This window comes from Bos javanicus, chromosome 17 (assembly GCF_032452875.1).
Source record: "Bos javanicus breed banteng chromosome 17, ARS-OSU_banteng_1.0, whole genome shotgun sequence".
Taxonomy (NCBI): domain Eukaryota; kingdom Metazoa; phylum Chordata; class Mammalia; order Artiodactyla; family Bovidae; genus Bos; species Bos javanicus.
In genome coordinates, this window is record NC_083884.1 from 72,602,670 (window position 1) to 72,628,229 (window position 25,560).

Consider the following 25,560-nt stretch of genomic DNA (forward strand, 5'->3'; position numbering starts at 1 on the left):
GGCGTCCCCCCTCCACAGTGGGGGACCTTGCTCCGCCCCGACAGCGCCCCTCACTGGACAGAGGGCCCCGGGCTCACAGGGGGTGGGGGGGGTGGGGAGACACAGTGACAAATTCATGACAAACACAGGAATGATAAATTTATTATAAGAACCACAGAAGACACGGTAATGCACATACAAAAAGAGGGAACCTCTCATCAGCGAGGGCCAGCTGCCCAACGCCCTGGCAGGAGCCCTCAGTCTCTCAGAACGCTGGGTCCAAGAACAGCATCCTGACCCAAGCGGGCTCCAGGCCTGGCGGCAGGGGGTGGCGAGGTGTGAGGCCCCGGTGGTGGCAGGGCCCTGCAGCCAGCGCCCGACCCCAGGGCTCCCCGTGGCCACCCTGAACCCGAATTGCGGTCAGGGAGCTCTGCGTGCATCTTCAGGGTCTCCTATGTCCTGCACGCCCCCTGGGAAACAGCAGAAGGCTTTCCGGCACACACACACAAGGCTCACGCCAAGTAGACATGGGCCCTGCAGGGGACAGCAGCCCACGAGCGCAGGGCCGGGGTGTGGCCGGGGCCTCTCCACACATGGAAGCCTGTAGCTGGTCCCGAGGCGGAGGGAAAGCAGAAGAGCTAACCGAGGTCCAGGCTCTCTAAGGAAGCCAGCATTGTGAACGTCTGACATGGGGCCGAGGAGGCTGCCAGCTGCCCCGTGGCCCCTGGAGGGCGGAAGCCGGACATGCAGCGGCGGTGCGGCTACGCGGCTGAGAGGCAGGCCTGGTGGACACTCTGGGCCCAAGTGTTGAGCAGGGCCGTGACCGAGTGCTTGTCAGGGAGCTGCAGCAGCCGCGAGGTCATGCACTGGTGCACGGACTGCAGGAAGGGGTTGGCGTCTGCAGAGAAGGGCGGCCGTGAGCCTCTGCCAGGACCCCCGCTGCCCTCCCCAGCCCGGGGCCTGGGTGCCAGCTCCCATACGCCAGCGGACAGCTGGACCGGGGACTGCCCTCAGGGCCTGGTCCTCTACAGGCCAGCCCTGAGCCCGGGGAGAAACGTCTCCACCAATGGGGTGCTCCCGGGGCCTGTCCTGCAGATGGGTCCTCAGGAGCCTCACGGAGACCCACGGGGCTGCTGGGACAGCCTCAGCCCTGAGCCGGCTGTTCAGCACTGCAGGGGTGTGGTGGGCAGGGAGCCTCCCCTCCCCGTGGGCCTGCGTGGCCACCTGCTCCGTCCACCGAGGAAGAGGGCAGGAGGGCGGGGGCTCGTGGAGGAACGCCGGGTGCCTGCCCCCCGGTCACCCACCGTACTGCCACTGCCGATTGATCCACAGCGGGCTCTGGGCGGGGTAGTCGGCAGGCACGCTGAGCTCCAGCGGCGGCACGCTGGGGAGATCCTTGTCATCTGCAACACACGGGGGCACCTGTGACCCGGCAGCGCCCACCAGGCCTGGAGGCCCTGCAGAGGCCAGTGCGGAGCCCAGGCACTGACTCCCGCGCTTCCCGTCTCCTCAGAGACCCGGAGCTGCAGCTGGACGGGAGGGAAGGGGCTTCCGTGCCCGGGGTGGGGGCAGGGATGAGAGCAGGCAGGCTCAGGGCCCGCCCCCAGGCAAGTGCGCCTGCTCTCACGCGTGGGCACAGAAGACAGCGGGCAGATTCCAGGAGGGCGGGGCTGGGCGAGCAGGCGTCCCGCCAGCCCGGCCCGGCGCTCACCCAGCTTGCATATCAGGTGGACGGCGCCGTTGCTGCTGCAGTGCGAAGGATCTAAGTTCACCAGGAACTTGGGGTCCAGCCGCGCCACCTCCCCCTGGAGCACGTTGGGGATGGTCTGCCGCTCATCCTCTTCAAACTTCCGCTTTCGGGTGGACACCACCGGGGCCCTGGAGGAGGCAGCCATGCTGACCCCCTGGCTGGGCCACGGCCTGGCCTGGCCTGGCCGCCCACCAAGCCCCGCGGGTACGCACGTGATGGGCGGGCCGTGGATGGCCGTCATGGCCGGCACGAACGTGCGGTACAGGGAGTGGTTGAAGACGGGTGAGCGGATGTTGGCCAGAACAGCATCCAGGAGCGGCTGGCACAGGTACTGCTGCTTGGTGGGGGGCACTGGGGGCGGCGGGGGCGTGGGCTGCAGCAGGACGGTGGGGTCAGCAGCCCACTCGTGGACCCCGGCCCTCGTCCTCGCCCAGCCGGCCTTCCTGGCTTCCGCACAAGCTCCACACCACAGACGGGGCGGGCGGGCCCGGACACTCCACGGCAGCCCGGCCAGGCCCGTGGGCCACGAGAGCCGTGCACTGCGAGCCGCAGCCAGAGCTTCCCATCACGTCCTCACCTCAGCCCACTGCACCGGGTACGGCCCCCGCCCCCTCAGGCTGCAGGCTCCAGCTCGTGGTTAGACCGTGGTGAGCCCTGACCACCAGGGATGCCCACGACCCTACGAACAGCGCCAGGCACGGCAGCCCACTCACCACCGCCATGTCATTCTTAAGCTTCTCCAGGGCGATCTCACATTTCTGCAGCGTCTTCAGCGGGCACCTGAGGGAGGACGACGGGGCTGGCCCTCTGTGTGGGGGACGGGGAGCCGAGAGCTCCCAGGTCTCTGCCCAGCCACGGACAGTCTGGCCTTCTCTGGACGGAGCGGGCTGGGGCCTGGGCCACCGGCACCACTCCCAGGAGCCCGCCAGCCCACGCGCTGTTCCCAGGCCCGAAGTCTGAGGCAGGGCGGCCCCACGCACAGGACAAGGCACACCGTGATGGGCCAAGGGAGGATGCAGGCCAGGCCCCTGGCCCCACCCGACTACTTTGAGAGGCCAGAGGGCCGTCCACCTCCCACAGGGCCCCTCAGTGCCCAGCGTTCTGCCCATGTGAGCAGAACAGGGAGGATGTTCCAGAAGGGGGCCTCGCCTGAGCCAAAGGCTCCAGGAGAGGGCAGGGTCCCAGGCCAGGCCACCTGCAGGGGGGTGCTGGCCGAGCTCTGGCCTCAGCAGCTCTGTGGCCCGTGGGAGAAGCAAGGGATGTGAGGGCGTGGCCCTGCCTTCGAGCCCCTCTCAGATGGTCCGGTCCCTCCCACAGCCAGCGCCTGTGAGATCAGCGCCCTTTCTGCACGCGTGGGCACTAGCGCCGTCTCCAGCCCAAGGCCACCCGCACGTTGGGGGCCAGGCCAGCAAGAGGGCCGTGAGGGCCATGGGGTAGGACCCTCTGTGAGTGGTGGGAGCAGCCCTGTCCCCACAGGCTGGGCGCCAAGGCTCACCGTTTGGAGGGGTCCGTCAGGATGTCCAGCAGGCTCTTCATCTTACTCAGGTCCTTTTTCCTGTCTGGGGAAGAAGCGGATCCTCAGACGGGCCGGGGTCCCTGCCCTGCCCCACCCTGCCTAGCCCGCTGGCCCACAGGCCCACCTTCGTTCTTGTCGATCTTGTTGATCATGCGGCGCAGCGGCTCGATGTACTTGGACAGCTGCTTCAGCTTGTCCAGGTACTGCTGCTCCTCGGCCTGGCTGGAGCCCGCGGGGCTCATGACGGAGCTGGGGTTCACTACAGGACACGGCCTGGTGAGCGTGGCCCGGCCCATGGAGGGCGTGGCTGGGCCCGACCCGAGCCCCACTTACCGGGGGTGTTCAGTGGTCCTGGGGAGGGGACGCTGAAGTTCTGCGGGGTGCGCGCCGTCACTGGGCTCTGGGAAGGCTGTGGAGAGGGGCTGGGCAGGAAGCTGCTGGGGGACGGGGCGGGGCCGGAGCTGGCAGAGAGGAGACAGGTGAGCCGGGCAGGGGGCGCGGCGGGGCCAGGGCGGACTGGAGGGGTGGGGCCGGGCCTACCTGACGTTGGAGTTGGGCTGTGAGCTGGGCGGGCCAGGCTGCGGGGATGGCTGCGGGGGAGGCGGCATCGACTGCGGGGTGTGCACCTGCTGGCCCGGCGACGGCGACGACAGCACGGTGAGGCTGCTCTGGCTGACCTGCGGGGAGGGCGCGCCTGCTGAGCCGCCCTGCGCACCCCCGCGGCCCCTCTGCCACCGCCTCTCAAACACCCACGCAGTGCGCCCCGCCACACACGTGGCCCGCGCGCTGGCAGCAGGGCTGGCCCTGGGCTGGCAGAGGCTGAGGCTTGAGTGGGGACACGGTGTGCCAGGCCCCCGCCTTGTGCGTGCGGGAGCCTGTGGGCAGGGGAGGCCAGCGAGGGCCACAGACAGTGATGGGTGGGCTGACCTCCCAAAGCCTCCGTGACCCCTTGGGCCGCAAGGACAAGCCGGGCAGCAGGGCAGTGCGGAGGCTGTGCCATGCCGTCGCCCCGTGTCTCCCTTGCCAGCGCCCAGGCCAGAGCTACAGTCTGGCAGCCGAGCAACCCCTGCCACAAGCAGAGAGCGCAGAGCGCTCAGGGTCACCCTCTCCCTGCAGCCTTCGTCGCGCGGAGGCAGCGGGTTCCCACCCCACTCTCCCACTAGGACGCCACCACGTCTGTCTGTGAACACCGAGGGAGGCGGTCACACGCCCAGGACTAGGAATGCGAGCATGTGCAGACCGCTTTCTGCCCAGACACGTGCTAGTCCCGGCCGGGCAGACAGCGGCCCACCAGGCCCTGGAATGGGCCCCCAGAGCGGCCTCGAGCAGAGCCTGCAGAGTGCACAGAGCCTGGCCCCTCACCACACGGGACGCTTCCACAGGCCCTGCTGGCTTCGCTCAGGGCGTCCGCAACACTGCGGCCACCTCCTGTGTGCCGAGCGTCTCCCTGGAGGCAGCTCCCAGCCGCCCTCCAGCCCACCCGCCGCACTCTGCAGGCCTGGCCTGCACTCTTCACCTGGCGCCGCGAATGCCGGCTGAGGGCCACTCTGCCTGGTGGCTGTTGAGTCAGGGAAGACGGAGGAGCACTCACAGGAGCCCAGACCCCACCAGACTGCCCGAGGCCACCCTCCCCGCCCGCTCCCCCAGCACGGCCTGGCCCAGGCCCCTCCACCTCTGCCCACCTTTCCCTGGACGACTGCAGCCTCCCACTGCCCCCCGCGTCCCAGCACGAGCTGACAGCCCCCTCCTCGTCAACTGCACCTCTGGAGGCATCAAGGCTGGCCTGGCTTGCCCTGATGAGAGCTCTCAGTCTGGGGTCTGAGGCCCTAGGCTGGTCCCTGGAGAGCTGGGCCTGCCTGCGCTCAAAACCGTTAGGATGAAGCCAAACGAAGCCCGCCCAGGCAGGCTCCAGGAGGCAGCCTGATGCCTGGAAATCAAAACACCCGCCCCGCAGGCGGGGCTGGAGGGGCGGGACAGGGCTGGAGGAGGGGCGGGGCGGTCTGTGCGGGAGGGGAGTGCTCCTGGGTCCTAGTCCGTGGCCCCCAGGATGCTCTCCTCTCTGGAGTTACCGCCAGAGCCAGGCGTCCAGATGGGTGCCCGGTCGTCCTCAGACACCCGGGTCCCAGGCTCCAGCCGGGGCTGGTACGACCGAAGCCCCAAGTGCCCCGGAGTCACTCCAAGAAGCGCCACCCACTACTGCTAACAGTAAATTCCTCCAGACCCGAGAACCAGATGGGGACGGGGGCGGCAGGACCCGCTCCAGAGGAAAGGTCCACAGCCACGAGCGGCGACGTGGCCCTGGGGACGGCGTCCAGGAGAGCCTGACTTTTGCGGAAACGTGAGGAGGAAAGAAAGGCCACCAAACGGGCTCCCACCCGAGCTTCCTGCCTGCCCCTCAGCCCCTCCTCCCCCACCCACGCTGACTTCCTAGTGTTGGGTCTTGTGCACTGCTACCACCGAGGCTGCAAAGAAGGGCTGAGGAAGCAGAGATTCCCCCAGGGCTCTTCTCACACCCACCGCTGCTAGACGAGCGTGAAGCGAGGCCAGCCCACCAGGCCCCACGAGTGCCCCACCCGGGGGGCAGACCTGGGAGCCCTGGGCGTAGACACCCAGGCTGGCCTCCATCGCAGGCAGGCCATGGGCACGCCCCCTATCCTGAAGGCCAATCCTCAGAACTCCAAACCCTGCGGGAGGAGGGGTGACCCCGCCCCTCCCCACTGCTGCACCCCACGTCCCACCTGAGCTCTGCCCCCACCTGAGCTCTGCCGTCAGCTCTCTGCTGGGACAGGTCACAAATCCACGCCCCCCTCGAAACGACCAAGTGCCACGCAGGCCGCACCAAACTCCAGCAGAAGCAAAGGCGGCGTGACCGCTGGGAAGGGGAACGGAGCGCACCCTGAGAGCAGGGAGCCCCAGGAGGCCTGCGGACGAGGCCTGGACAGAGTGGTGGCAGAGGAAGTGGCTGATGTGGGCACACGGGGCCCGCAGTCCTGCCCTGGCTGCAGAGGTGATGCTGGCAGTCTGCTTCACACGAGGTCACGTGTGGGTGAGCCGAGGAGGACGGGGGGGTCACAGAGCCCCTCCAAAGGCTGTGGGAACCCCATCAGCACACTCCCCCAGACTCGAGCCACAGGGCCAGGCTGGACGCTAAGGGATACGCGGCATCCCGGCCCAAACACGGCGCTCGGCTGACACGGCCACCGGGGGGGGTGGCGCAGAAGCCCGTGGGCGCACGGGTCTCACCACGGCACACCTGCTGAGTCAACGCCCTCCTGAGCCGCTGTGGGCGGGAGACAAGAAGAAGCAAGACCACGACTGGACACAGGCTGGGGAGCGAGGGGGCCTGTGGAGAAGTCACAAGGCCTGGCCCCCACCCCAGACACCAAAGAGACTGTGGCTGCTCCTGGGCAAGGCCGGGAGGCCCTTCCGTCCATAGACATCGATGTGCAGGGGGTGGGCACCCAGGGGTGAGTCCCGGAAGTCAGGGCTGACTGATGGAGGACGCCTCCTGGTCTCTGGAGCAACGGCCCCCACCTCCATGCTCAGAGCTGAGGCGGGAAGAGAGCACGTGGCCCCCGCCCCCCACCCCATCACACGCTGGGGAAGGAGGTAAGAGGGAAGACCTGGGGCGGTGTGGGGTGGGCATGGCACGTGCCCTGTGCAGCTCAAACCCAGACACACCGGCGGAGCTGCCCCGAGGACCCCGGGACCGGCCCGATCCAGCCAGAAGCCCGCTGTCCACGGGTGACGGGCACTGGCTGATGCCCCCAGAGCCTGGGCGCAGGGCCCTCACCTGGACTCCGGGACCCACTATCTGCGAGGCCTGGGCCGTGGGCACTGCTGTCTGCGGCGGGACCTGGGGCTGCACCTGTGGCTGCTGGACGACCATTGGAGCCCGGACCTGCGGAGGGAGGAGCAGCGACCTGCAGCCACCAGGCCAGGGCCGAGGAGGGGCTCCTGCCGCTTCCCCGGCTGACGTCCGCTACCAGTCAACCCTCACCTGGGGCTCACTGGCAGTGCCCATGCAGCCTGGCTCTGAGTCGGTAGAGTGGAGCCCTGCCTCCCTGACTCCAATGAGAAGTCTGCCCCAACGGGCCACCACACCACACCACCAGCAGCTGCTGCGGCGAGCCCAGGGCGCTGACGGCCCCGAGAGCCCTGCTCGCAGCCCCGACTCCTCGGAAGAACCTAGGCCAGAGGGCTCCTGCTGACGGGACCCTGCTCAGGACCCCCAGCCCTGCAGCCTGTGCCTGGGGGCCTCCGAGTCGCCCACCTCATGGTTCAGGTGCAGCTTTGCACCACCTCACCCAGCGAAAGGCGAAGAGAAAAGGCAAAAAGCAAGAAGCAAGCCGAAAAACACGTTAAGATGGCTCCTGGCACAGCAAACGTCCCCGACTGGGTACGATGCTGTCTTCCCTGTGATGTCCCCATTTACAGACACGGATCTGTTTTTGCACAGGTGCATGACAAGATAATATCTTACGCCTTCCTCAAAAACACTGTCACAACCTCTGCTCAGGACAGAACCCCGAGTGGTCGTGGGCCGGGCAGGTGGCATGCCCTCCGCCACAGTGAGAATGCAGGTGCTGCCATCCACCTTCTCACCCACAACCTTACGATGCCCTTGGCCTCCACCAAATCAGCCAGGATGCTTGGAAGACAAGGTGCCTCCTGGCAGGAAGGGCATTGCCATGGGGTGCGGCAGCTGGTGGGATGCACGCTCCTTTGCTGAGCGGCACGTGGGGGCCAGGGCGGGGGTGCCAGGGTGAGTCCTGGTGCCGGAAGAGGGCCTGCCATCCACAGCCCTGGGGACACTGGGAGGAGGGCCCCGGCCGCGTGACACCGGCTACTCACCAGTTTCAGCTGCGGCTGGGTGTACAGCATCTGCCCCGGGAGGGCTGGAGCCTGTGACACCAAAGGCTGTGGCTGTGACTGTGGCGGGGGCTGCGGCGGGGCCTGGTGGTGCTGCGGGGGCTGCAGCTGCTGAGGCAGGGCCTGCGAGGGCGGGGGCGGGGGCTGCTGCAGCGGCGGCTGCTGGATGGGCGGCTGGGCCTGGAGAGCCTGCTGCTGCTGCTGCTGCTGCTGCAGTTGCAGCTGTGCCATGCGCTGTAGTTGCTGCTGCTGCATCTGGGGCAGAATAAGCAACCCCATCAGCTTGTGGCCTGGCCCAGCAGTGCTCCCGGGGGCAGAGGGACTCCCAGCGTCACAGGGCCCTGGCCACGGACACTGGCCCGTCTGAAGCCTGAGGGGACAAAGGCAGGGTCCAGGGAGGGGTCCAGAGGGCGTGGTAAGGGGTCAGGTGTAGGTACAGCCCCAGAGAAGCTGGGCAACGCTCGGCTGACCACAGACCTCGGGAGCCCCTTCCAGGGCTGCCTGTGTGGCCCCGAAAGTGGGCACAGGGCCAGCTTCAGGATGAGGGGGAGAGATGGGCCTGAAGACCCCGTCAGCCCGGGAGAGGGGCTGTGGGAAAGGAGGCGCAAGCCCAGGCCGGGAGCAGGTGGCCAAGGGTGGGTCCTTTGGGGCTTCCCTCCCCCACCTACAACAGGCTGGAGCGGGACACGCTTAGCCCGTCGGGACACTGACTGAGATCACATGCGAGAGAAGCGCTTTTCCTGTGACACAGCCACCCGCATGGGACGACGAGTGCGGCGTCCAGACACCAGAACTCTCAGGGACAGGGCGGACAGGAGGCCTGGACGTGCTCAGAGGACCCGCGGCCCTGGCCAGCCTTCCCGGCGAGGGTTGCCTCGCCGTGGCCGCCTGCATCCAGGAGCCCCCCGCCCGGGCTCGGGGGCTCGAGGCCGGCACCTGCTGCTGGTTCTGCTGGTGCAGCTTGATCAGGTGCTGCTGCTGCTGGAGCTGCTGCTGCTGCACGGCCGCCTGGAACTGCTGCTGCATGGCGCTCTGCTGCGCCTGGAACTGCTGCTGCTGCTGCTGCTGCTGCAGCGCCACCTGCTGCTGCGCCTGGAACTGCTGCTGCTGCTGCTGCAGCGCCACCTGCTGGAGCTGCAGCTGGGCTGGAGACAGACGGGTGGGGCGCTTGTCCCGGGTGCAGCTGGGGGAGGCGCACCCCCGCCAGCACGGGAGGGACGGGTGCCAAGGCCAGCACTTAGCACCAACATCCACTCTACAGTAACTGCAGTCCACTCTACAGGGACCCGATCCACTCCTCAGTAACTGTGATTCACTCTACAGGGACCTGATCCACTCCTCAGAAACTGTGATCCACTCTACAGGGACCTGATCCACTCCTCAATAACTGTGATCCACTCTACAGGGACCCGTTCCACTCCTCAGAAACTGTGATTCACTCTACAGGGACCTGATCCACTCCTCAATAACTGTGATCCACTCTACAGGGACCCGATCCACTCCTCAGAAACTGTGATTCACTCTACAGGGACCTGATCCACTCCTCAATAACTGTGATCCACTCTACAGGGACCCGATCCACTCCTCAGTAACTATGATCTACTCTACAAGGACCCAATCCACTCCTCAGTAACTGTGATCCACTCTACAGGAACCTGATCCACTCCACAGTAACTGTGATCCAGTCGACAGAAACCTGATCCACTCCACAGGAACCCAATCTACTCTGTAGTAACTGGATCCACTCTACTGTAATGAAGGGGCAGGAGGGAACACGCCAACCAGGAGGCCCAGTACGGCGCCACCTATCTGCTTCCTGCCTCGATGGAGCCCCCGGCTCTGGACACACTGGGGCCTTTTGTGACCGGCTCCTTCCCTCAGCGCTGCATTTATGAGGCTCACCCGTGCTGTACCTCAGATCCGTATTCCCTTTCTCTTTGGGGCCAGACAGTACTCCACTATATGGGTTCCCCACATTTTGTGTTACCTATCCATCAGCTGATGGACATCTGGGTTGTGTCCACTTTATGGTGGTTAAAAATAATGCTGATAAAAGCCACCGGTCAGACACACCCCTGGTGGTCCAGTGGTTAAGACTCTGCACCTTCCCCTGCAAGGGATGTGGGTCTGATCTCTGGTTGGGGAAGTAAGATCCCACGCAATGCGTGGCACAGCCAAAAAAGTAAAAAGGAATAATCATTCACAAGATTTTCAGTGACGCAGTCTCTTTCCAGGTGATGAAAATGTTTCAAGTTTGAAGCCACGAACCTTCATGAATCTCCTGAACACTGTACTCCCAGAGCGCAAAAAAGGGTGCGTGAACTTTGTTGTTCTCTAGTCACAAAGTCCCACCTGACTCTCTTGTGACCCCATGGACCGTAGCCCTCCAGGCTCCTCTGTCTATGGAATTCTCCAGGGAAGAACACTGGAGTGGGTCGCCACTTACTGCTCCAGGGGGTGGAAGCTGTGTCTCCTGCTTGACAGGCAGATTCTTTACCACTGAGCGACCCAGTAAAGATGAAGAGGCGGGGCACGGGCACTCTGTCCCTTTGTCCAATCTCCTGCAACAGTGGCACCGTGGAGAACTAGAACGTCCTAACGCAGGAAGACGTGTGCCCGTCTGAGCATCTGGTTTAAGCTCTACACCGTTTTCTCCCCAGGCGAGGTTTGGCCAGCCCTGTGGTCACGACCTGGCGCAGCTCGGACACCACAGGCGCTCGTGCCAGCCCTCAGCAGCTGCCAAGATGACCCCGTCTCTAGTGACACGGCCACTGTGAATGCTGGATGAAGCACACAGCAGGCACAGCTGAAAGCGTCGGCGTGTGGAGCACGGCCACGCAGACCCCTTCCTGAGCATGCTTCCCACCACACCCTTCGGTTCTCCCAGTTGATCACTTTTGTCTGGTTAACTCTCTGGGAGGAGACTGGCCCACCGCATCTTTGTCTGAAGTCTTCTGCGGCATGTATCTCAGGGCTCTCCTGTCGGGATTAAGGAGCTGTACCCTCCCCTCTCGTTTCCATCCAGCCTCAGCAGGAAAGCCTCTCTCTTCACATTCACAGCGATTACCTATAGTTTTCAACTTACCTACGTCTGCCTTTCCCCTTCTAAGTCTCTCAGCTTTACTGACATATAACTGACATATACAGTCTCTTCCTCTTCTGAATTCTATTTTGTTGGATGCTTGCGTTGATTTTTAAATGTTGTCTGGGTTTTTGTAGTGTCAATCTCATTCCAGCTTTTCCTATTGATATGGAATTGACAAACTACTTCTATTGTTTTAGCAACAACTCTTACAATTATTATAGTTAATTTTAAAAAGTATAAAGTTTATCCATACTTAAACCTCTTGCCTAAATATAAGGACCTTGGACTCCTCTCTAAATATTTTTAAAGGAGGTTTTTCCACGCACACGACAGACCTGGGCCCGTGCTGCCCCCGCTGCTGACTCAGCTTGGCTCGGTGCCCATCTGTCTGACGCTCACAGAGCGGGCCTGCGGGAAGAGGCAGGGCAGAAAAGCGGCCAGGGTACAGCCTCGGGAGCTCGACGGGGCCCCGGCTCTGCTGCTCTGCATCTGTCTCCCCGGCTACAGGAGGCACCCATGCTGGCTCCGGATGCAGCGATCTATCACAGACCGGGGACCTGTGGAGGGCAGCTCCGAGGGCCGTGGCACGGAGGCAATCTCTGTTTACAGAAAGGATGCCCCGCTGTGCCCCTCCTGACACAAGGCCAGAGCACGCTGTGCTGGGGGCCGCCCCGGACACGGAAGACACCCAGCACCACCTCTGGTCTCTGCCCGTCGGACACCAGGAGCCTGCCCGTACAAGCTGCGACAGCCCACCCGTCCCACACTGCAGACAGCCCTCAGGGTGCAGAGCTGCCGAGAGTCACTGGCTTAGACGTACGCCTGTGGATACCCTTGTGTGGAAGTTGCTGCTTCTCCCATTTAGACCTGGTGTCTTGGGAAGGATGGTCTGAGAGGTCAGAGACGGTGGTGAGGGAAAGCAAGCATGCCTGTGTGTTCACTTCCCTTCCAGGGAAGCCTCCTTGGCTCTGCTGGCGGCTCTGCACCTGGGGCGCTAACACCCCAAGGGGCTTGTGACTCCATCCCTGAGTCTGCCGCGCGCTCCTGCCTTGACAGACAGCTGTCGAGACTGCCTTCTGGCCTCTGGTGTCCTGTGGCGCACGGGCTGGCTGGGGTGTGGTGCCCGTGGAACCTGCATGGAGCCCTGGGCTCCCTGGCAGCCACCCCCTCGCCCCCTCTGCTCTGGGCCGCCCTGTGATGCCAGCCGCACTTCTGACTTCAGCCTCCGCTTCTCAGCCTCCTGCTCCCAAGGCCTCTGCTCTAAGCTCCATTCTGGGTAACGCCTTCAAACGCACCTTCCAGTCCACAAGCTCTTTCTCCGGCTGTAACTAGCCTTTTATTCACCCACTTTCCTCTCCCAGTCACTCTCACACCTACAGGCTCTCTGTGGTTACGGGTCACCTCTGCTCGGCCACTCCCGACACAGTGTCACAGCACTCATTCCCTTGAAGTTCAGACCCCACCTCCTTCCGCACCTGCGCTGACACCTAACAAAGCTACAGCCCTGGAGATCTCCACAGCTCGTTACCGTCTCTGCTCCTCCGGGAGGCGAGCCTGCTTCCCTCCAAGCCTGCTGACCGCGCACACCGCCTGCCCTGGAGACTCCCCTCCAGTCCAGCCCTGTCTCCAGCGCAGCTGGGGATGCCAAGGGCGCCATACCCATCCTGCCTGGACAGACCCCGCAGCCCAAACACAGGCCACCCAGGACCCAGTCAGCCGGGGCCAGGGCTCCTAGGCACCCAGAGTCCAAAAATCAGGAAACAAGGCTGATTTTTAAAGTTGGTCTCAAACACACGACATAAAACTCTTCGAGGAACAAAAATATGCAGAGTCTAAAAGCCCAGCCTCACCCAGTTGCAGGGTGTTCCCTGTCACTAACCCAGGCCACCAGGAGGTGCCTAGTGGGCTGTGGACTGCCTTTGGGTGCCCTGGTCAAACCCTGGACCCAGGGCCTACACTCTGGGGCATGGCACTAGGGCCTGAGCAGCCTGAATTCCATGGCAGCGTTTGGAGGTGTGAAAAAGGGTGGCAAGTGCCCTCAGGCACACACCTGCCTCAGGCAGACCAGGCCCCAGAGGTCACAGGGGGTTCTGCGGGGGCAGCAGTGAGACACGAGGGCAGAGGCCACAGAACGCCCTCCGGGCCCCTCAGGGGCCGACGCAGGACGTGGCCAAGGTCGGGCCAGGGAGGGTGCAGGCTGGCACCAGCACTTCCCCGCTGGGCCGACAGTCTCGGGAGTGAGACTGCAACTCACACTAAGCTCATCCAATTCAAAACTGTGTTTTATTATAAAATCTAAGTTTGTGAAAAAGAGAAATTCAATCATATACCAGAGTAGTACATGAAAAGGAGGCAGAGCAGCCTTCTGAAGGCCGCCCTGTGTGCGCCTGTGCTGACGAGAGGGGACGTGGAGCTCAAGATGAAGAGCCAAGCAGGGAGCCAGGTGTCACAAGGCAGGACTCAGTAAGGAGAAAAAATGAAGCTCTGCGGGTGGGGGTGGCTAGGGGCGTGAGGGTGTGGCCGGCCTCGGAGAAGTGAGGGGACCTTACGGAGCACACGGGCAGAGAACCGCGCACCGGGGCCATGGCGGCCCTGTTCCCGGGGTTCCCGGGAGGGCCACGAGGCCAAACACGTGGGCACAGAGCGCCCGGAACGCGAGCGCTCACACTGGCTTTAGTTTAACAGCCCAAAGAGAAACAACCCGCCTGTCCTCCAAGGCTGAGTCAATGAATTGACCGCAGCCCCAGAACCTTCCTCAGCAGTAAGAAGGCAGGAACGACAGGCACAAGCTGGAGGCCCTAAGGGCGTTATGCCAAGTGAAAAAGACAGTCTCAAAAACATAAATATCGCACGATTCCATTGATGCAACACTTGCCAGAGATTACTGAGGCCGAGAACAGACGAGCGGCTGCCCGGCTCAGGGCTAAAGGGCGAAGCCAGGACGGCCGGCTGGCGGGGAGGCTCCGTGTGCTGACTCCCTTCCACACCTGACGAGACCTCCCCGAGCCACACACGTGCACGCCCAGAGTGCGTCAGAGCGCAGTCGGCCTGAGCGCACGGCCCTGTGGAGGCTCTGGTGACACGGCCAGGGTGTTACGGTGGGAGCTGGGGGAGGCACACGGGCTCGGTTCCTCTGCAACTCCCAGAGGGGCCAGGAGCACAGTGCAGCCTCTCTCCCCACCCTCCGAGGCCTGGGGCCAGGCCAGTCCTGGAGCGCACCGCTGCCCCCGGAGCGGGTGGGGCAGGAGCCCTGAGACGGAGCACAGCCCCAGGGCTGGGGTCCCAGGCCGCCCCCCCCACCCCCTGGAGGCAGAGGCTGGGCGTCCCCTGCTCCACCCGTGTACTCACTCTGCGGAGCGGCCGTGGACACAACAGCCATGTTGTGGGGGGCCATCCCAGAGGTGCCCGGAGGCGGCTGCCCCGACAGTGGCATTGGCTGGCCCATGGCACCCAAGCCGCCCATCCCGCCCAGGGCCTGGCCCGGGCCCCGAGTAGGAAGGCCGAGGCCGGCAGCTCCTGCGGCGGGCCCGCCCGTCAGGCTCTGCAGCGCATTCATGGGGTCTGCGGGGCACAGGGCGTGTGTCTCAGGCCAGTGCCCTCCGACCTGGTCTAGGCTTGTGGGCCAGGAAGCCTTCCTGAGTCCACACTTCCTCCCACCTCAGGCTTGATGCCCTCAGTGCCCCAAACGCTGAGTGGCCGGGGCCCCTCCAGGCAGGAGCCCAGCCCACAGCAGGCCTGGAACTGGGGTGAGCCAGCCTGTGGGGCTCCGCCACTCTTGGATGGAGGCCCCTCCCAGGGGTGAGACACAGCGGCACACCCAGAGAAAACGGGGTCAAGGGCCCTTCTGCAGTCAGCAGAGCCTAGGGGCTGGTCTCCCCCCAGAGAGGGGACAAGTCCCATGCGCACCAGAAGCCCACCTCTGCTAAGTCTGGGCAGGACCCCACGGAGGAGCAGCTCTCGGGAAAGAGCCCCGAGAACAAGTGTGGGAAGGCCTGAGATGCTGGGCCAGCAGCCAGTACCTGGGGAGGAGCCGAGGCTCTGTCACAGCAGCCCATGGCCACCCACAGGTGGAGTGGCCCGGCCAGCACCCTGCCACAGAACCCAGCGCCCCAGGGTGCTCGCCCAACACCAGAACCCAGACGCCCTCTGGTCGGGCGCACCGACCCCGGCCTGCCCCCTGCCACCCCCCAGCACCCCCCCGGCTACTCCCGCCTGGGGCGCTGGGGTCAGCTAAACCCCTTCACTGGCAGCTTGCTCAGCGAGACCTGGGCTAAATCAACAGGGCTCCCATGTGATAAAACCTTGCAATTAAAAAATGGAATTAATAATGACAACTTAGCTTGCAAAGAAACTTTGTAACTTAAGGTGAATTCACAGCTATTCTCTAGGAAACGTTCCCAGAGAGGACTGCACTGAAAGCACCTCTATGCACACGAGTTACCACCCGGAGAGCTCCAGGGTCTAGACAAGCCCCAGCCGCCACGTGAGTCTGCCGCGAGGAATGGGACGGGGGCGCTGCCGCTTGGCGTTGAGGGTAGGGGAGGCCGGGTGGGGGTTGGCGTCCCTCTGGGAACCTGCTCCTCCCAGCACAGAGCAACCCCGCCCACGGCTCCCAGCATCCCGGCCCTGCCGCCCACGCTGAGGTGGGGAAAAACTTCAGAAAAGAGAAACTCTTACCACTGACAGATGCTTGAGATTTCTTGTTATCTATGTTAAAAAGAAGAAAAAAGAAAAGAAACCAGAGTAAACAGTTTTATATAATCACATATTTCCACGCTAAGTCAGTGCAGTAAGCATTTGCCCAGAGGTCATTTTCTAACACTGACTCGACTCTGCCTAGAAACTAGACAAAATGCACTTCGGGGCTTCAGCGTCTGAGTGTGAACACGTGCGCGTGTGTGCCCCGCCGCCGGCAGTGCTGGCACACGAGAGGCTGAGGGCGGCCGGGGGCTGAGAGCCCTGTTTCCAGCCCGCTCGGGGCGGCGTCGCGTCTTCTGGATGAGGACACTGAGTCTGTCCAAGACTGCTTAGAAGCTGGATCCAGCCTGCCCTGGCGCTGGCGGGGAGCGGCTACAGCAGTTCCACCCTCCCCCGGGGCGAGGCCGCCGTGGGCACCCCCGAAAAGGCAAGTGCCAGGGCCAGCTCCCACGTGGGCCCTGCAGCCCGTCAGGCTGAGCCCTTGTCAGGACAGACAGCTCAGGCCCCAGTCTTCTGGTGGTGGCTCCTCTTGTTCCAAACACCACGGGACAGCCCCAAATATGGCAAAGAAAGTGAAGTCAGTCTAAGAAGTCAGTGTGGGAGGGCGCAGTGGCCCTGCAGGGACTCCGGGGCCCCGGCGTCTCCCTGCATCTGAGGTGAGGGACAGTGGAGCAGCAGCCGCCCCACATGGCTGTGTGGGAGGTGCCGCCTCCTGCGGGCGCACACGGCAGGCTGGCAGGAGGCGCTGTGGCTGGAAGCCTGGAGCGGCCCCGAGAGAAGCCAGGATGCAGGCCAGGCCTCACCAGGGCAGGATGCGGGCGGTACTGAGGAAGCTGGCCCCAGAAGCGTCCAGCCTGACGGGAACACGGTTAGGTCCAGCCTCCGTGGGTCAAAGAAAAAAAACCCAGATATCAGGGAAGGAAGTGTGTGTTCCAGGGTGGACTCTGCGCATTTAGGAACTGCCTAGAGATCAAAGCAGCAGTCCTTGAAGAGGGGAGGTCAAACAGACAGGCAACGAGAGCAGTCCAGCACAGACCCCCGGACGCTAACACCTCCCTCGGGCCACACCAGCAGGGTCCAGGCTGAAGCTCTGGGAGGCTGGGAAACACGGGACGAGGTGCGAAGCCGTGAAGAAGCTCCCAGAAAGCTGGCATTGTCCAAACAGCCCTCCCACGGTGATCACACCACCCACAGATGTGACGTTTTACTTACGGATATCTCGAAAATGAATAATGAGCCTGGCCACCAGAGAAAGGTATTCGTCCTGAAAGTAAAAACAGGAAGCAGTTGAAGCTCAGAGCAGAAGTGAGGCGAGTGACAACCCTTCCCACCCCAGCCCCTCTGAGGTCCTCCTGGGGGCAGAGAAGGCAACTGAGCCGTCTGTCTATCCATCCAGCTCAGCCTCCTCTGGAATCCATCCCTCGGGAGAGGCCAGCAGAGCTTGGCTCCCCCAGGCCAGAGAAAGGCAGACAGAAAGAGAAACCAGGAAGGTATCCAGACAACAGAAGCCGCTGCTCCTCCAGCCTGCTGTCAACCCTGCAAGGGTGGGGGCGCCTCAAACACCCCCCTTCCACAGCAGGGCCTGCCCAGCGTCACAGGGCACCTCGGAAGCAGGCCCGGGAGGGCAGGGCCGCTCTAGTCTCGCCTCTGTTTGGAGAAGCACTTCCGCTTTTCCCACGCCTGCTGCTGTTACGCTACTGACATGGTATTTACATGCAAATCTGGGTGGCCACCCCCCACCCCGCCCCGCCCGCCCCCGAGAATTCACTGCGAGGTCGGGGAGAGGGTGCAGCGCCACTCAGGGAGGCAGGTGAAGGCCCCTGCCCACGCCCCTCCTGGTTCCGGCGTTCCGCCCAGCAGGGCCTGCCTTTCACGGACTGTCCTCTTTGTAACCAAGGACACTCACTCCTGGGCGTTCCGGGAAATCACTACTGTGAGCTTGTCCTGGGGGCAACGAAGGGATGTTTGTAAGGAAACTCTTCTTTCAGAGAAGCTGAACCACCCTGCGAGGCAGACAGAGGGCAGAGCTTTGGCCCGCCTGCTCTCTCAAGCCCCTCCTAAGTCACAGGGACCCACCGCAGGGCACAGGGAACGGCTCTCAGGCGACACACCAAGGGGGTCTCTGAGACTCGACACATAACTCACCTTCTAACCACGTCAGCCCTCATCCATCTCAAACCGCCACCAGCGTGTCCTCAGCTGGGGAATCAGAGGAAAACGGGGGAAAGGCCCAGGAGGCCACAGGGCAGGTAGTGAGGGGTGGGATGCGAGGAAGGGGTGCTCAACACGCCCCCTCCTGATGCCCCTCAATTTCTGGGAGGAAAGAAGTCCCCAAATCACCTGAGCAGGCTGGCCCCCGAAGGGCAGCAGGGTGGCAAGTGGGGAGCAAGGAAAGTGCGGGCTAAAGGAAGCTCAGAAACGAGGTGGCCAAGGCGAGGAGCCAGGGACGGGGAGCCGGCCAGGTCGAGAGCTGACTCTGTAAGGCCAACTTCTGGGTCAGAGGAACCTCAAAAGGATCTGCTGAGCTTTTTCTACTTCCAAATCAAGAGCAAGCCGGTTACAAAGCAACCAGTTCATTAAAAAATCCACAAACAACAAATGCTGGAGAGGGCGTGGAGAAAAGGGAGCCCTCCTACCCTGCTGATGGGAACCCACACTGGTGCAGCTACCACGGAGAACAGTGTGGAGGGTCCTCAAAAAAACTAAAAACAGGACTACGATTAGACCCAGGAGTCCCGCCCCGGACAGCCAGGGGAGAGCAGGACTCGACCCGGGAGTCCCACCCCGGACAACCAGAGGAGAGCAGGACTCGAACAGGTGCACGACCCGGCACTCACACCAGCACCCTGCACGGCAGCCAGGACAGGGGAGCAGCCGAGTGCCCATCAGCAGAGGAGTGGCAAAGGGGACATGGTGCACGCACAACAGACCGCCAGTGCAGAAGAGGGGGAAACCGCACCGTCTAGACCAACACGGATGGACCCAGAGGCGACCACACTGAGCCGAGTTAAGTCAGACAGAGAGAACAAATCCCACATGCTATCGTTTATATCTAGAATCCAAAATATGACAGAGGAACTAATCTATGAAGTAGAAACAGACTCACAGACACACCACAGACAGACCTGTGGTTGCCAAGGGGTGGGGGTGGGGAAGGGATGGACCGGGAGCCGGGGCTCAGCAGGCGCGCACTGTTACGGTGTAAACGAGGCACGCAGCCCCGCAGCTGCGCTAAACGCTCTGTGGCCACGGTAACGGAGACCGACGCGGGAAGAACGGCGTGTGCGTAACTGAGTCACTTTGCTTAGAGACAGAAACCACGTGTGAATGAACCATACTTCAGGTAAAAATAACGCCACCAGTAGGAGGCCCAGGCGTGTATCCCCTGGCACAGAACCAGGACCGAGTGCCTGGAGCCAGGTGGGCAGAGGGCACCGCAGTCCGCGCCCACTGAGGCTGCCCACGGAGGCTCTGGGGACCGGAGGGGACAGAGAGGAGAGCGACCGCCCGACGGGAGAAGGGGGCACAGGGCGCGGCCGGCATGGAGCGCTCCTGTGGGTCAAGCCCTCGCGGGCCAACAGGCCGCCCCTCCAGCCCCCAGGGCGGCTGCCTGACCCCCCGTGCAGACTGGCCTCCCCAGCGGGGGGAGTTCCGGGCCCCCAAGCAGACACACGGGTTACGGGCCCACTTCTGCTCCAAGGCGCCCTTCCTAGGGCAGCCTCGAAAAGGCGAGAAGGCGCACCCCCCACCCCCCCACACCGGCCCCTGCCCCGTTCTCGCTCTGGGTGTGACCGGGCACAGCGCAGCCGCACCCGCAGACCCACCCACGTCCCCCACGCCTGGGGGCGGGCTGCCAGCGGGCTGGGGGCGGGGCCACAGGGCACAGGGATGCACGGCGTGGCTTCCTGCAGCTCCCACGCGGCTTGTAGCCCGTCCACATCTCGGCCGGGGAGGAGGACGCCTCCCCTCACCAAGTGGAGGCAGAAGCAGGACACTCAGGCTGAGGTGCAACGCCCCAGGCTACACACGAGATGCTCCACTCTGTCAGAACTTCCGTGTAAGACTCCGGGAATCCGAACACACGCGTTTGCTTTATATCTGCACAGGAAAGGCTGCAGATCAACAATTAAACCCCAGAGATACCAGGAAGTGGGCTGGAAAGGAGACCTACTCCCTCGTTACACAGCTTTCACACTGGAAGTATATAAATCTTTTACCAAACTGAAGATAAAACCACAACAAAAGAACAAGTTCAAGTTTTAAAAATGCAAAATCAACCCAACACATGAGTTGACACAAGTTGGTGTCGAATCACATGGAAAAGGTTTTTCGGACCAATCATCTTAAAAAACAAAAAGCAAAAATATCCTCAGAGAAAGGGGTACATGTTAAGGACACATACAGCTGTAAAGAAATCCTAAACATCGTCCCACATTTTGTCATTTGCTACCAATACTAGCGGTGATACTGGTCTGTTCATTCTGAAAGTCCTTTAAAGAAGTAATTATGCCAACGACATCAGAAGGCGAGAGATTCACACTGGAGAATAGATACACGCTTAAAACGAAAGCAAAACCCTGTAGCTGGAAATATCAATGTGAAATCACGGGGTTTTGAGATTGCTGTCGTTTCAAAACCATAGGCCTCCTCAGGACTCCCACAACAGGCGAAGAAGCCGTGAGCAGCCTCAGGCCCACACTCAAGCCGCCAGGACCATTTTACCCTCCACAGGAATAAGGGCTCCTCAGAGCAACAGCTGACCCTGAACTAAGAGGCAAGCAAGCCACCAAAGACGGGGGGTCGTGACAGGGGCCCCAGGAGCAGGGGCGTGCCTGCGGGCGGCAGTGGGGCCCATGACATGACCGCAGCAGAGGAGCGGCCGCGCTCCACCCCCGGGCCACCATTCCACAGGAAGGGGTTCCTGAGGGTCCCCAGAGGCTGTGTTTCAGGCAACCAAGACGCCCTAGTGGATGAAAGAAAGCCTTTCTTAGCAAGAAAACTCCACCTAATAAATGTAGAAGAAAAGCCAGGATTCAGGACGATTACCAGTTTGCAGCGCCCAGTTAAATGATGGAATCGTTAGCTAGTAAATGGATGGGATACTTCATAAAAAGTCAGGCTGTTCCTGTCCCAACTCCTGACCAACTGTGGCCTTGTGGGAATACCAAGACACCCAGAAATACACACAACATACACAACGATGAGGCACCACCTCCCACGTACTCTTGCATAGACCCCTGCATACTGTGCTCCCCTGGCCCAACACCCAGGCCACAAGAAACACGGGGCAGGCAGGACCGAGCCAGGCCACGGAAGATTGTTGGTGGGAACACGGTGGTAAGCAGTCTGTCACTGAAGACGCAGAGGAACTGAAGGAGCTGCTGAGAAAGCTCACGTCGTCTTCGAGAAGACAGATGGCATAAGAAACAGGACGCTGGGAGAGAGGCAAATGTTACAGGTACTTCTGGGGAGGGCTCGGGGGAAAGCAGAACGCGTGACCGGAAACGAAAGCAGGGAGAAGCCCTGCCACCCCGGCAAACGTCTAGCTGCGCGGGCCGCAGGGAAGGCGGACCCCCTGGGCAAACATATGGCTGCACGGGCCGCGGGCCGCGGGCTGTGGGGAAGGCGGACCCGTGAGGCATTGAACAGAGTTGGGGAGGGCTGGCTGGCCTACAGAGAGACGCGAGACGGAAGAAAAAAACCCAGGGGAGAAAGGCCGAGCGGAAAGGAACCTGGGCCTGGTCTGGAAAATTCCCAGGCTGTCCGAGACACCAAAAACCAGCATGCAAACCAGGAGGTTCACTGTGCGTGCTCTGGAGAGAAGGCTGAGGGTGTGGCTGGACAGAGTGCCAGGGCCGAGGAGACGAGGCACGCGAGGAGTCCTCTGGGCCACCTCACAGATGCCGGGACGGGGGATGAAAGGTCTGTGGGGACCCCCTGTCTGATGGGGGCTCTGTCACACACACGAGGCCCATAAGGGTTAGTGTCATACAGCAGAGCCCCTGTCAACTTGGGCCAAAAGAGAGACAGGGCAACATTTTAAAAGGGCGTCAGGCTCCCAAAGTCTCCATGCAGCAAACAGGTCAAACGGGTAAGACTGATCAACTCCTGGCTGCAAACATGACCCCTGGGGGAGAGCCCTGGGCCCCGAGGCCAAAGTCACGAGCCTAAGGTCCGCCGTCTGTGGGAACCTGTCCAGCAGCTACAGGAAGCAAACACCCTGTCTCTCTAGACCAGCCCGCTCCGGGCACTTTATGCAGACGCCTCGCACAACACGTGCCCTCTGGCGGCTGCGACCCTGCGCTCATCGTGATGCTTCCAAGGTCCAGCCGAGCTGGCCCGCCCGTCCGTGCTTCCCCCGCCGCACGGCCCACCCTGTGGCCAGCCCGCATCCTGGCCCCCACGGGTCAGGCGGTGCGCGCGTGGGCCCCCGCTTGCTGGCTGCAGTGAGTGGTGTTGCCGGTACCTGCGCGCACGCCCTGGCGCGCGGGGCGCCTGCTTGACTTCGGGGGTCGCCAGTGCGCCCACGCGGCCGCTTCACTGGATCTCCTTCCAGCAACGTCTGACGGCTCCCACTTCTCACGGCACTCCTTAGGTGAGGAAGCAGTGTGCACCCATTTTTACTGCCGCCGCCACGAACGTGAAGCTGCAGTTCACGGTGGTTTGGATTTGCTTTTCCCTAACAACGAGGGACACTGGCCATCTTTTCACAGCTTCTTGGCCATCAGACTGTCTTCTCTAGAGAAGCGTCTATCCACCTTCCTCACCCGCGTCTGAGTTGGGTGTTTGGCCTCTTGTCGTGGAGCTGTGGTTCTTTATGCACTGCGGGCTCCAGTCCCTCTTCGGATACATGTTCCCAGGTGCTTCCTCCCACTTCACAGGCCTCTTTACCCTCTTCGGTGTCCTTTGATACACAACAGCTTTTACGTTTTTTTGACTTTAAACTCTTTTATTTTGCACTAGAGTACAGACAATGAACACTGCTGTGGTGTTCTCAGAGGCACTCAGGCCCGCGTGCCCGTGCACACCCGCTCCCACTCAGGCCCGCGTGCCCGTGCACACCCGCTCACACTCAGGCCCGCGTGCCCGTGCACACCCGCTCACAGCTTCAGCTCTGATGGAGGCTGTGCGGCCTGTGCTTTTGGGGGCCTGAGTGAGAAGCCACCGCCTAACCTGAGGTCACAAAGACTCATGCCTGCATCTAGGAGTCTCGCAGTTTAACTCTTAGATCTTCCATCCCTTCGAGTTAAGGTCTGTGGACGGTGCGCGGCTGGGTTCCCACTTCAGTGTTACCACGCGGTAACGCAGCTGCTCTCGTCCCAGACACGGCTAGGGTAGGCCCTGGAGCTCCGCGGGGCAGTCCGTCAGCTGCTACCAAGTCTGTGTGCGAGCGCTCCTGTGCTGCAACCGCGTCAGTGCGCAGCGCAGGCGCCAGAGCCAGTGCGCCCAGCCAGGCCTTTGCCAAGTGTCGTGTTGCCGCTCACATAATTTTACATCTTACCTTTAGACAGCATAAAATATTTCAGACATACAAAAAACGATCAGCGTAACGAACGGCAGCGGCCCCTTACCCAGTTTAAACTGAGCACTAAGTTCAGATGGAGAAAGTCAGCAAGCCAGCCCCCACGCCGCCTGGCCCACACCCAATTCTTCACGGCTGAAGTGGAGACAGTCCCACGGACTGCACGGGGTGTTCGTAAAGCACTCTCTCAGCATGGAAACAGAGCCACCGAAAACCGCGGCAAGCACCTAGCAAGCCTGCTGACGGGGGGGGTGCAGCAGGAGGCCCGGCCAGCACCCCAGACGGCAGAGGGCAGGAGGCCCGGCCGGCACCCCAGACGGCAGAGGGCAGGAGGCCCAGCCGGCACCCCAGACGGCAGAGGGCAGGAGGCAGGCTCTGGCCCTGCCACCCACTGGCCACACCCAGGCCTTTCTAGCAGGTCTCAGCAGCTGCTGCGAGGAAAATGCTGATCTTTTCACGCCGTTTGCAGTTTTCGATGTATACAGTTGTCCTTTTCTCCTCCGATAACTGTCCCTGATCAAACAAGGACAGCAGAAGACGTCTTCGGGTTCAGTCAAAGGCTGACTGTGGGCTTGTGCGTCCACAAGCGGGGCTGGAGAAGGCGGGGCCTCCCGTCAGCCGTGCGCACACCACCCCTCTCCCGGGCCGCGCCCTGCACGCCCCCCTCAGAGGGACGTCTGCGCGCCCTGGCCCGCCTCTGAGCAGCCTCCAGGCTGCCTCCCAAGCCCAACACTCTTGGCCTCCCTGGTACCTGGGTTCACCTTGGCCCCCGCCAGGGGAGCTCACACTTCACACCAGAGACACGCTACTTGTGCCCAGGACTATACACCATGCATGAGAGCTGGGCCGTGCTTAACATACAAGCCTCATCTAAAAACTCTCACAAAGAAGGGTGGTCCACCATCAACGAGGTGGCGGCCAGAGAAAACACTATTAACATTCACAAGTGCACCCGTGGAGTGGGTTTCAAGAAGCATGCCCCTGGGGCACGCCAAGAAACCGGGAAACTCACCATGAAGGGGGATCCCCTGACGTGTGTTATCAGCACCAGGCCCAGCAGAGCTGTGGGCCAGAGGGAGGCGGAGCGCCCCACACCGATCCGTGTGCGGCTGTCCAGAAAACGTGGTGGAGACCCACCGAACAAGTTCTCCAGGCTGGTTACCTACGTGCCTGTCACCACTTTCAAAACTCTGTGGTGGATGAGAACTGCTGATGGTCCAATTAAGTTCCTGAACTTCAAGAAAAACAAAACAACCAACCCGACGATAAGCAAACATCAGCCACGCACGCGGCTGTGATGAGCCGCTTCACACACGCAGCACAGAGGTCGGCGCCCTGGCACCCCCCCGTCTTCAGAGTGCGCCAGCTGTCATCACATACCCCCAGGCCCTGTGGTTTCTGCTTCCCTCAGTCTCTGTGAGGCAGAGAGCAGACCCACCTGCTGGAATTCAGGTGTTAAGAGTTAAACTGGGTGTTTGGATGTCTTTTGCTTTGCGAGATGGGAGGAAGTGAAGGAAAGATGGCAGGCTCTGACCACAGGCCCCCGGGTGGGAGACTGCCTGGGCAAGCCCCCTGGGCGCTGTGTGCCCGAGCCACCCCAGCTGCATCCTGGGGCACGCAGCTGTGCCTACTTCCCGGCCTTGCAAGGGGCGTTTACTCCACCCCCGCCCGACCCAGAGTCAGGACACACACCATCGCCGCTCCAGGTCACGGCTCTCTGGGGCAGCTGCTCAGATAGCAATAGACAGCCACCAGTGCTGGGCAGCAAGGGGAGCGTTTCCAAAGGAGACAGTTCAGGAAGACCCCAAGGCTCTCATCTCATCCCCCAAACACCAGCACATTACACACTCAACATGAGATGCGCCTCCAAAACTTGGAGAGCTCTTCAATAGAAACACTAATGACTCAACTTTAAAATGGACAAAGGGTCTGAACAAACATTTCTCTAAAGAAAATATACAAATGACCAATAAACATAGTAAACCACCTGGGAATGCAAATCAAAACCACAATGAGGGGGCTACCTCGTGGTTCAGTGGTTAAGAACATGCCTGCCAGGGCAGGCGACATGGGTTCCATCCCCGGTCTAAGATCCTAGGTGTTCCAGGGCAACGAAGCCTGCCGCCGCAACCACTGGG

General features: G+C 62.1%; 1 protein-coding gene across 4 annotated transcripts in view; it reads right to left on the reverse strand.

Annotated features, from left to right (window-relative positions):
• Positions 1-116: 116 nt before the first annotated feature.
• The window catches only part of MED15 (mediator complex subunit 15), a 42,943-nt gene continuing 17,499 nt past the window's right edge, over positions 117-25,560 (reverse strand). For 2 of the 4 annotated variants that reach the window (XM_061385619.1, XM_061385622.1), the window contains exons 3-17: positions 17,113-17,164; positions 15,880-15,909; positions 14,551-14,763; positions 9,054-9,262; positions 8,100-8,372; positions 7,039-7,146; positions 3,786-3,922; positions 3,579-3,706; positions 3,370-3,504; positions 3,225-3,288; positions 2,443-2,509; positions 1,942-2,102; positions 1,691-1,857; positions 1,284-1,382; positions 117-877 (exon numbers count right to left, since the gene is read on the reverse strand). In XM_061385619.1, the coding sequence (XP_061241603.1) occupies positions 741-877; positions 1,284-1,382; positions 1,691-1,857; positions 1,942-2,102; positions 2,443-2,509; positions 3,225-3,288; positions 3,370-3,504; positions 3,579-3,706; positions 3,786-3,922; positions 7,039-7,146; positions 8,100-8,372; positions 9,054-9,262; positions 14,551-14,763; positions 15,880-15,909; positions 17,113-17,164 (1,980 nt within the window). In that variant the 3' untranslated portion in view covers positions 117-740. The remainder of the gene's footprint in view (positions 878-1,283; positions 1,383-1,690; positions 1,858-1,941; positions 2,103-2,442; positions 2,510-3,224; positions 3,289-3,369; positions 3,505-3,578; positions 3,707-3,785; positions 3,923-7,038; positions 7,147-8,099; positions 8,373-9,053; positions 9,263-14,550; positions 14,764-15,879; positions 15,910-17,112; positions 17,165-25,560) is intronic. The other 2 variants (XM_061385620.1, XM_061385621.1) reach the window with 2 other exon arrangements.